This window comes from Myotis nattereri (assembly GCF_964212035.1).
Source record: "Myotis nattereri genome assembly, chromosome: 17".
Lineage (NCBI taxonomy): Eukaryota > Metazoa > Chordata > Mammalia > Chiroptera > Vespertilionidae > Myotis > Myotis nattereri.
The window spans coordinates 7084655-7096869 of NC_138092.1; the positions used below are offsets into that span (position 1 = coordinate 7084655).

Sequence of the window (12215 nt, forward strand, 5' to 3'; positions counted from 1 at the left end):
CCATCCTATATAATAAAAGCCTAATATGCTAAGTGTCCGACCATTCATTACACTGGTCAACCAGTCGATATGACACACACTGACCACCAGGGGGCAGATGCTCCAACTGGTAGGTTAGCTTGCCACTGGGGTCCAGCTGATCAGGACTGGGTGAGAAGGGCCATACACGCCCTGGAGCCCTCCCATGGCCCCTCCCTGACCTGATCATGCACTAGTGGGGTCCTCGACCTGGCCTATGCTCTTTTGCAATCTGGGACCCCCTGGGGGATGTCAGCCAATTTCAGCCTGATCCCCAAGGGATCTCACTGGTGCACAAATCTATGCACTGGGCCTCTAGTTTTATATACAGGACTTGAGCATCAGCAAATTTTGGTATCTACAGGGATCCTGGAACTAACCCTCCCCACAGATATCAAGGAATGGCTGTAATTATGATTTGGGGAAGTCAAAATTTACATGGAGATTTTCAACATGAGTCAATATTCCTGACCCTCACATTAGTCAAAGGCCAACTGTATATAGTTAACTTTTAAAAAACCCATATTTTGCTATTCTTATTCATATATACCCCTCTTCCCAAGCATAGTTATCTATTTATTTTATATTGTATTTTTGTGGGAATATATTTTCACAAGCATTTAAATCCATGTGCTTGTATACAAACTAATGTTTTACCTCTATATAAACACAGACATATGTGTAGAATGACATTTATCTAAAATGAATAGTGCACAATTTTGTGGTTAGGAGATTTAATATAATAGCTATTATTTTTTTGTTTTGTCTTGTATTCTTAAGTGCTTAAATTACCTCTGATTGGCATATACTCTTCAAATTTTTTTTCAGTAGAAAAACGTAAAAACTGAGAGGTGTTCCTTTGCTTACTGAAATAATATAGATGTCAGACTTGTTTTTAAATGATTTATGTGATCAATATTTGATAGAACTGTAATTAAAGACAGCTGTGGCCTTGTATGACATGACGTGATGAGCTCCTCTCAGTTACAGATGACCAGATCGTGATGCTGGGTCAGACCAGTCTTCTCAATATAGACTCAGCTTACCATGGACCATTGTGAAGATGTCAACGTTGTCGTGTTTTCCAAAGTTGTAACTCTGGTTGTTTCAGTAATTTGTCAAATAACAACTTTCAATCTCTAGCTTAGAGGTCAGATAGTTTATCTTCATAAATATTGATGAGCCAGAACAGGTCATGTCCCAAGAAGTCAGCCCCCAAGGCAGACCGCTCACATCTGCTCCTGTTCATTACAGCTCGGTCTCTCAGGATCCTGCTCTTCACATATGTCAATCATGCAAGTCTAGCCCAAGAAGTGAAAAGATACGTGTAGTAAATAGTATTTGCTTTTATTTTTTCGTATGTTCCATTAAAAAAGATACAGTTTTATTAGTATTACATTAATAAACTTAAAGAACAAGGTGACAAGTTATTGCCACAGATATTAATTTATATCTACAAACATCCACCAAAACAATAAAAAAATGAAATAAATATATTTACATTTTATATTTCTGGTATTTCCTTTTATTTTCATATGTATAAAATATATAACATTTACAATATTTTATTTATCTTCCAAAGGAACATCCAATGTGCAAAAAAATGAGTTATAATTTTAAAGTATGAAGGAATAAGAATAAATCATAAATAACAGTTCTAGAGTGACAAAGTGATTCTTTAAGGAGAGCTCATGAGTATAGAAGTGTTAAGAGTGGCAAACTATTTGTTTTTTAATATCAGAACATCTACACTTACCTTAAAAAAAAGTAAAGCACAAGATTGTCCTTGTGCTTATAAAGTTCTCCACACTGCTGATTTCTAGCAGTAATTCTAAATTTTTAAATCAGTACTTTTCACAATAACAAATTAAAATTTTCTCAAATCCAGCATTCAAAGTAGACAAAGTTGATAAGCAAGCCTTGTCATCAATGAGGGAAATGTCGATGTACAAATTAATGCTTTCTCTGCTTACATGGTTAATATGGACTTGACATTTATTTTCAAGTAATTACTTTTCTACTTGCTAGATGACAGTTCTGTGAGCAAAGGCTTTCAAACTATAAGTTGGTGTAAGCCTGGAAAATGGGAAATAAATTACTAGTTGATTATTCTCCCTTAAAAATAGTGTTGGGTGATGTATGTTAGGCTACACATGATACTTACATTATCTATGAAAGTAGTTTTAAATAAATATTTGTTCCAATATAACAAATATAAAATGCCCCTGCTTTCATTTACTTCAGCTTAAATTAATTGGTTTTTTTTAATCAGGCAAAGTAAATTATTATAGTAGTTAGCAAAATTGGAAATACTTGAACTCCCTAATCTGACCTTAGTATCTGTAATACAATATTCTCTTTGAGCTTGCACTATGTACAACTATAATGAACCCTTTAAAAGTGCGTATACATACACATGTATACATATAAACATATGCATATATGCATCATGTACACACACACATATACCAAGGCACTGGAGGGGTGAACACAAAATTAAACATTCTGCTGTCAAAATGTTCTCTAGTAGAAACTAGGTTTTAATGTGAATACTTCCAATGCTCCTAAAACTTAATTACATGAGAAGTTGAAATTTATCTTAGTATTTTTCATATCTAAGCTCTCTCATTCAGTAATCCAAGTTATGACAAATGATAGTGGCTAATATTTGCATTGTAAAAGAAAATGTTACATACTACCTGCTAACAAATGAAAAGTAGAATAGTATTTTTAATAGGCAGCTGCTCCACCAATTATATAATGTAGTAATTTAGACCTTTTTATCAATAGTATCAAAAATAAATGCGGTATTATCATAAATTTTAATTCAAGTTACCATTTACAATGCAAATTTAAAGATATTAAGTATATGTATTTGAAATATTCTTCATATAATCTGTGGTTAACATTTCATTATATATACATATGTATATACATATATATGTGTGTGTGTGTTTCTATCTTTGTGTGTGTTTGTGGCACGAGGAGATATATACCCATACATATCTCCTTTGTGCACCTTTTCCTTCATCATACACATAAGCATAGGCTAGAATAATTTTATGGTGTCACAAAAAAGGGACTTAAATAAACTGCCTTTTGTATATTTCAAATGGAGCTTTTAAAAATCTAGCATTCATTTTTCAATAATTACATTACCCTAACATAAAGTTTGACACGTTTCTCTTTTAGCTACCTTGCCCATTTCGTGTTTCCATGAGACTAGATTATCACACTGATGACACACGGATGTCACCCCACGGTAACATCTAGTTAGTAGCAAAGATTCTGTAATGAACTGGCGGCTCTCTGCAGCTTCACCTCCCTCTGAGGTCGATGCCTCCCTCTGTTTTTCTCCGTAAGGTCAACAGTAGCCCGGGAAAGCCTGTCGTTGGTGGGCTTCTTATTTTGAATGACTGTTGTGTCTGATCGATAAACAATGAGTAGTATTTCCACAGCATTACCTTCCTTATGGATATATATTTAGTTTTTTGCTCAGAATAAATTATATTAATTATTTGGTGAATTTTCCACAGTTCTTTTAATAATGTGTCCTAGGCCCAACTTAATACTTGCCCATGTATAATTATGAAACTTACCTTTTAAAAAAAATTTAATGTGATTCAGAATTGATCAGATGAAAAGTAAACTGAAAATCTATGATGACAGAAATAGTTGGATATTAAATTTTTAATTATGATGGTCGTGCCTTTTTACAAATTATTTTTCCCTCTTGAGTGATATTTTTCTCTTATTTAAAAAATAAATCAAACCACCTTATTAGATCCTTGGTCATTTTCATGTAGAAATAATCCAGTTTTGATTTAGTTGGGGACATTGGTGTGAATTTAAAAAAGCATATTTTCCTTTTTTAATGGTTAGCTGGTTGTTTACAGGCAGATCTCAGTACAGCTGTAGTGAAGGGTGGAAAATATTTTCCACATGATGCAAATCGTTATGTAAGATCTGGAATCTGAGTCATGTGTTACCCACCTCCTCCCCCCATGATTTCATATTTCCAGCCTCTTCACATCTACATTCCAAAGAAAATATACCTGAAAGAATTCGCATTGTTTAGAATTATATAATAACTTGTGATGACGTGGTAAGATAGAAGTTTAAATTTTTTAATTTTCAGATCTTACTTTATCATTAAATGTTTCTAAAAATTATTGAATGAACATGAGTAATAGCTTTGAGACTGCTTTCTAGAAACATTTTAGCTTACGATGAGCTAGGATTAGGATTACAAAGAATTGTTCCTTACACCACAGTTTTTTTTTCTAGAAAATTTTGGGGTCGCTGAAAGTTTAGGAAACTTTAATTGGAAAATAAATTCCATTAGGTAAAATGTAAATCTCCTTCAGTGAAAGACAGAAGAAGATGTTCAGGAATGTTGCCTTCACTCATAATTAAATTAACACATTTTGGCATATTTGATTGGCTCTGGCCGTGAATAACACTTTCAGTATAAGTGCCCCAAGGAGGAAACAGTTCATCTCACAATGCGTCTATCACAGGTCAATGTTACTAGCTTTTTGCAATTCTTAAAAAAACATTTTACAATAAGATGGAATCGGAGTGCCAGTGCCAAATCATGAAATGATAACGCAAGGAGAAATCTACATCAGCAAATTAAAGTGAGTGTTTTTTTCCTTTGATGACATACCCCCCCCCCCCCATGCTAGTATCCTTGCTGCCATAGGTTTTCTGCCTCCTTTCGGTCACTCATGATGTAATCATAGGGCATTAGTTCGTGATCTGAACCAACATGTATTCTGTACACAAAATATCCTAAAATACAGAAGTAACCCTTTAATCGGTATTTTTATTTTATTTATAGAGAATTTACAATTTTTACATTACTTACACAATTCACATCATTCCTTCTTTCCTCTCCACTTCTGATGAAAGCAGTCTGCTGGTGACCAGTCAGCCGAGTGAAAGAACAAGCTGTTCTGTTCATGTCGGACTATTCACCGCGGCCTCCAACAGAGAAATGCTTTGGCGATCCCTTTTTTTCCTGCTCAAGTTCCCGTTTGACTTGATGATGTTATTGCCTCTCCACGGTCTAAAATGACGAAGCTGTTCATCTATGTATACGGTCATGGTAAGTGGCAACACAAAGCTCAGGGTGTCAAGTCGTGTACTTTGCTTTGCTCATCGTAGCAGAACTGGCGGCAGCAGAGGCAGTAGCTGGCTGGCCTAAGAAGAGCGGGTCCAGACAAGCTACTTTGGCCGCAAAGAACGAGTGAATGCAGTGAAGAACGGCAAATAGATTCGAAAACTCCAGCTCCTGAAAGGAAAGAGACATGGGTCAGAGAACATAAAATAAAAAGTTTACTTAAGAAATGGATAATAAACCATACAAGTAGATAACAGACTTTCTTCAAGTGCAATAAACTTAACTATCACCAGTTATATTGAATGCATGGCAACTCTTCTGTTCAATTTCTGTTCAATATGTAACGTTAATATATATTGCAGGTTTACTATCATGGTGATCTAAGAACTTGAAGGAGTAAGCATACTATCATTCATAAAGTCATTTCAGTATTGATTAATGTGGCCTAAAAATATATTGGGCCTGACTAAAATTTTATTCTTGATAAAATGTAACTAAAGAGAACCACAGGAGTACTTTAAAAGTATTTTTATTTCTTTGTACATACGTCAAATGATAAATTTGGATTGGAATGATCTTAGAAAACAGTTTTTACTACTCTTTTAGAATAAGTTATTCATTGTCAAAGGACACTGAATATGAATTACTGAAAGAAAAGGGATATGAGTGGTCATGACATTAGGAGCCACATGGTTCTGCTTCAAAAAATAATGCATTTCATTCATTTAAAATTTACATAATTTTAATTGTTGTACTTGGTTGTTTAAAGTTATTCACTGCTCGTGGGAATGTAGACTGGTATAACCACTATGGAAAGCAGTCTGGCGAGTCTTCAAAAAATTAAGAGTAGAGCTACCATACGACCCAGCAATCCCACTCCTGGTATATATCTGAAAAACTCGAAATCACTTATACGCAAAGACATATGCACCCTTATGTTCATTGCAGCATTACTCACAGTGGCCAAAGCATGGAAACAACCAAAGTGCCCTGCGATAGAGGACTGGATAAAGAAGATGTGGTACATATACACTGAGTCTACTCAGCCATAAGAAAGGATGAAATAGTGTCATTTACAACAACACGGATGGACCTTGAGAACATTATGCGAAGTGAAATAAGGATAAAATTCACAATCATCTCAATATATGCATAAAAAGCTTTTGACAAAATTCAACATCCATTTATGACAAAAACTCTTTACAAAGTAGGTGTCAAGAGAATGCACCTCATCATACTGCAGTCACTGTATGGCAAGCCCACAGACAACAATTAAACCCTCACTTTGGTATTTATTATTTACCCATTCTTCCACAATGGAATACTACATTTATAATTCATTCCAACCCAAACATTGTTATTGTGAATTCCATAGTAAAATAATGGAAATAATTCAAAATTTGAATATTTAAAACACATGTATTCCTAAAAAATAAAGTAGTGAATCTTTTTGATGAGTTAAAACAACATAGTTAATATAGTTAAAAATACTAAAAATTTGCATGAAGAAAAGCAAAAATATCATTCATTCGTGCATTTTAATACATAACATGAGAAAATATGAGTTGATATAAAAATATTCTTTAAGGATTTTTATTCATATTCAAAAATAGAATAAATGATACAAGAGAGTCCGAAATTTTTAAGCATTTTAAATTATTATTTAGTGGCCCTAACTGGTTTGGCTCAGTGGATAGAGTGTCGGCCTGTGGACTGAGGGGTCCCAGGTTCGATTCCGGTCAAGGGCATGTACCTTGGTTGTGGGCACATCCCCAATAGGAGGTGTGCAGGGGGCAGCTGATAGATGTTTCTCTCTCATCGATGTTTCTAGCTCTCTATCTCTCTTCCTTCCTCTCTGTAAAAAAAATCAATAAAAAAATATATATTTTTAAAAATTATTATTTAGTGTATGAAACTACAAAATAGTGATTTTTTTTAGTTCCTAGAATGTTATTGTAGTGTGATACAAATAAAGCCCATAAGGAATTAAAAGTAAGAAATATAATTATTGAGTATAATTTATTTTAAGTTATGCTTTTCAGTGAAAATTAACCATTAATTTTTTTTTTCTTTTGGCCATAAGGTACAGTTCAAGGTAAACAGGGAATGTATGCTTTTGCCTTTTGGTTTTTCTAAATTTTCTCTCCTTTGCTTCTTAACAGTATTAATGTAGTTAGAGATGGTTTATATGATGAACTTGGGCTTACCTTTGCTTCAATCTGTTTAGTATCTGGATTCTGAAACAAAAATTTGATTTTGCTCTTGCCATCATCTGAAGAGCCTTTAAGATGAGAAAACTTATACCTCCAAAGTACAGCCTAAAGGGGAAAAAAGAAACAAAAGCAAGTCACCCAGCTCTCTTATGGCACAATTTGTATGGAATATATTTTTACATCTTTTTTTTCACAACCCATTTGTGTCTTTCTTTAGATATAAAGTCAGCCTCTTGTAGACAGCATTTGGTTGGATCCTGGCTGTTTTTGTTTTCCTGTTCTGCAGGGTTGAGGAAAATAGAAGTTATTGCTTAACGATTTAAAGTTTCCGTTTGGAGTGATGGAAAGTTTTGGAAACAGTACAAATTAATTAATGTCACTGAATGTACAATTAATGATGGCTAAAATGGGAAATTTTATATTAAAATGTATTACAACAATTTAAAAAATCTTAAAAATTCTGTAAGCATTGAATCCTCAGAATCCACTCAAAATAAATATTAATTTAAAAGTTCACACTTTAAAAAGAATAAAATAAAATAATCATAAGTCCCTACAAATGGCCTCTCTTGGCTCATGTTTTGAACTTCTCTAAAATTTATCAAACAAGCAGCATCTGGCCTCAGAGTGCCCCATACCCTTCACTCAGTGGCCCCAGGCCCAGCACTAGCTGCAGCCGGACTTAGTTAGCAGCGTGGCCTCCCCTGGGCACTTCCAAGGCAGCATAAATAGCAGCCATCTACAGATTAGTGTGCAGTTCATTCTGGTTGGCGGGGGCAGGGCACAGGTGGTGACTGACCTCGGCTTGAAAAATAATAAATGTTTAGTGAATAAATAGATAACAAGTGAATGGCATTTTGTATAAATTTGTTATACCTCATTATTCTATATCATATAAGCTCATTTTCTATAAGGTCATTGTGTCTCATTATTATATATTACATAAATTCATTTTATAAACTCATTATACCTCATTATGATATATTATTGATAATTTTCTTATCAGTAGAGGATTGCCATTAGCCCTTAAATGAGGGAGAAGGAATGTATCAGTTTATTTCTTAGACCATTCTTTGATATTGAAGAAAGTGGGGTGGATCTACGGAATGTATGTCCTTATGGAAGAAGAAGAATGGCTTATGTGGAGGCCAGAGCGCCAAGTCAGAAAGTGCAGCAGAGACACCAGTACTGGGAGGAGATTAGCGGTGGGGAGGGGCCAGTTTATCTTGAAGATATTTGAGATACGCCTGGCTCAGAAGGTGCCCTTCATCATTCAGTATGCATCCCTTCCAGAGACATAACCTTTGTGGAAAGGGCACACAACCAGACAGTACAAGACCTTTTTAAGTATTTACAAGGATTATACTCCTTGGCCAGAAACTTCATACTCAAATTCCTCCATTCTACTGGTATAATTCCAACATATTACCTATAAAGCTAAAAATATATTTTCCCCATTTTGATATTAGAGAGGTTGTTAAAGAAAAATAATCAAAGGAATATTTTGTTCAATAAATGTTTTTGAGGAGGAAAATTTTTCCTCAATATAAGGCCATAGCTTTAGTAAAAGAGAAAAAATGAATATATATATGTATGTATATATATATGCATATATATATATATATACATACATATATATTCAGTTTATATAGTTCTAGTGTTGTGTGCCAACACATTTGTTTCATTACAATTTTCAACTTTTGTTTTCTATAAACAGATTAAAGCATAATTTAACCTTTATTAGCAAAAAATTAGAATCTTATATTTGACATATGATAATTAAAATGCCGACAGGAGTTCAAAGTTATTTCAATCATTCTTAAATTAAAATGTCTGCAGAACAGTTCTCAGAGCTGACCCGAACTCATTACCTTTGTCGCAGCATCAAAGCAGATAAATCCTGTGCTAAAGTCGATCGTGAGTCCCATTAGATGACTTTCTAATACACATGCATATGTCTTGCACTAGACGGAACAGAGAACACTGTTACTTTTTATGTGATTGATCCAAGATCAGTATTAATAGCTAATAGTTATCCAACAATGTGTGAAAGCTTCTGTAATGCGTTCTTATATAACAGCTAATATTATCAGCAGTAATCGTGTAAGGAAGATAGTATTATCAAGATTCTAATGTTAATTAAAAAAAAATCCAAGTGATTTTTGACCTGCCAAGGGGTATGCAGGACCAAGTTTCCAGTCTTTTTTAAAAAGATTGTTTTTATCATGTACCACACTGACTTTTCTTACTATCTATATATTTGCAATAAAACTGGTACAAACATTTTTAGGTGTAGGCAAGATTAAGTTGTCATGTCCTCCAGCTAACTATCCCTGCATTTTCATTCAGCCAAAAGTGGATTATTAAAGATCAAGGTGCTACTTAAATTTCTTGGTATGTTAATTTTATAGACATTATTTAAAGAGAGTATTCAGGCACACAAACACAGATTCTGTAACCAGGGCAGACACAACAACGAACAAATATCTTGACCTTCACAGTCTCTATCAGTTCACCCATGTGACACAACCTATTTCCCAAAGATATTGACCACTCGCCTATTACTTGTATAAACAGAATGATTCTTCAGAAATTAACAATTGGTGACTTTTCAAATTGAGACAGGCCCAATGTTTCTTAGCCTGTTCCATTTCATGGTGCTATAAATTGGAGTGGCTGAAGATTCTATGAAGTTTGATCTAGATATAACTTCATGCTTAAGAAATAAAATTTAATAGGCATCTGTTAAATACTTGTGATGTACAACATGCACTGCACTTCGGTTGGTAGATGGATAAAAAATCCCAAGCAAACTAGAACTCAGTGTGAGCAATGTCAAGCACACTTCACTCCACTATGAGACTGTGAGCAGAGCTATGGAAATAATATTGGTGACAAAATCAAGTAATATTGAACAGAACTGTTGTGCAAGGAGTAGTGGTAGTCAGGGGGCAGGGGAGACTGGAAATTAGCAAAATCTTCACAGATGATATGACCTATGAAAAAAGTTTCAAAGCCTGGGTGTAGTTTTGGAGGGTAGATATGAAGGGAAGGCTTTCTAGCAAGAAAAAGCATTTTGAGTGAATGAAGCCATTCAGCGGGAAATTAGGTGGTCATGATTGCAGAACAGGAAACAGCCTTGGGAAGTATAATTAAAATCAGAGCGTGTTCATTTTAGATTTAAAGCGGGACTGATTCTAATGAAAATTTCCAATATATTTTTGAGGAGTGATAGGAAATAGCCCCGAGAGATCAAATTGTAGAGAAATTAAAATGTTTTTCAGAGCTGCATTACTATTCGTTCAATCACAATGGCTGATTATCGAATGTATTTGAGAAGGAGGTCAAGATTCCAAAAATGGTGGTGGTGTGCTAATTTGGATTTCTGTGAGAACTCGAAGCCAGTGGGCATGCCTCGCTATGCCCCAGATCCTCAAACGCCACAGACTCTCACCTGTATCCGCTCCACTTCCAGAAACGTTGCTGTTTGGAAGGCTCTTTCCCATTGGGCGAGGTCGCAGTCTAACTCCACCGAGAAGTAGAGGTCCTCCCCGGACTCGGACTGCACCGTGAAACAGTGTCTGCGCTGGTCCAGGAGGTCACTGTCCTGATGAAAACCTGGAGTTACACGGGCTGGCAAACATCAATTCAGATGGCTAACATGCTCATACCTTAAGTCGGTGTCGACTAATGTGCGGTTGGAGGTGCCCGTCGTAAAGATTAGATGCTACAATATCACTAAAGCTTCATAAAACAGGGTCGCTGCTCAGAAGGAGACTAAACTTGGGATGATGAGCATACAAGGAAATACGCAGAGGGTGGATTATCATATCGTACACTGGAAAGCCCCTGGCTTGCCCCTCCTCCACCCTCCCAATCCGATCTCACTCTGGAGCTAGAAGGGCAAACGCTTCACTCCTTATGCTTGAAATCCTTCAGTGGCTCTCCTTTGTTCCTTAAATAAGACTCCTGTTCCTTATTATGTTCTTTTATCTGCTTCCCACCACACAAACACCAACACAAACCTCATCCCAAAGTGGAGATACAAAGATGGCCACTAGACATATGGAAAAATGCCCATCGTTACTAGTCATCAGAGAGATGCCAATAAAAACTACAATGCGCCATCACCTCACAGCTGCTAAAAAGGCTACAAGCAAATCAACAAACAAGTGCTGGTGAGGATGTGGGGAAAAGAGAATCCAGAACACTGCTGGTGGGAATGCAGACTGCTGCAAGTCACTGTGGAAAACAGCATGGAGTTTCCTCAAAAAATTAAAAGCAGAACAACCTTTTGGCCCAGGATTCCAACTTCTGGGAATATATTCTAAGAACCCCAAAATGCCATCCAGAAAGAATATGCGCACCCCTATGTTCATAGCAGTATTATTTACAATGGCTAAGATACGGAAACAGCCTGAGTGCCCATCAGTAGATGAGTGGATAAAAAAGCTGCGGTACATCTACACCATGGAATACTATGCAGCTGTGGAAAAGGAGGATCTTCTACACTTTGCAACAACATAGATGGACCTGTTGAATGTTATGCTGAGTGAAATAAGCCAGTCAGAGAAAGACAAGTATCACATGATCTCACTTACATGTGGAATCTAATGATCATAATAAACTGATGAAAAAAACAGGTCCAGAGACATGGCTACATGGAACAGACTGACCTATCTTAGGGTGGGGGGAGATGAGAAGAGATTAATTAAATAACTTATATACATATATGTATAGCCAATGGTCAGAGACAATAGTGTGGTGAAGGCCTGGCCTGGGGTAGGGGCAGAGAGGAAGAGACTAAACGGAGCAGGGGAGTGGAGAGATTGGGGGACATCTGTAATACTATCAACAAT

The 12215-nt window shown here is 35.7% G+C and overlaps 1 protein-coding gene across 2 annotated transcripts in view; it reads right to left on the reverse strand.

Moving 5' to 3' along the window:
• Positions 1-3746: 3746 nt before the first annotated feature.
• SNTG1 (syntrophin gamma 1) overlaps positions 3747-12215 on the reverse strand; it is a 107783-nt gene continuing 99314 nt past the window's right edge. For both annotated transcript variants that reach the window (XM_081110880.1, XM_081110881.1), the window contains 4 exons: positions 10811-10963; positions 9228-9320; positions 7351-7461; positions 3747-5314 (listed from right to left, as the gene is read on the reverse strand). In XM_081110880.1, the coding sequence (XP_080967006.1) occupies positions 5156-5314; positions 7351-7461; positions 9228-9320; positions 10811-10963 (516 nt within the window). In that variant the 3' untranslated portion in view covers positions 3747-5155. The remainder of the gene's footprint in view (positions 5315-7350; positions 7462-9227; positions 9321-10810; positions 10964-12215) is intronic.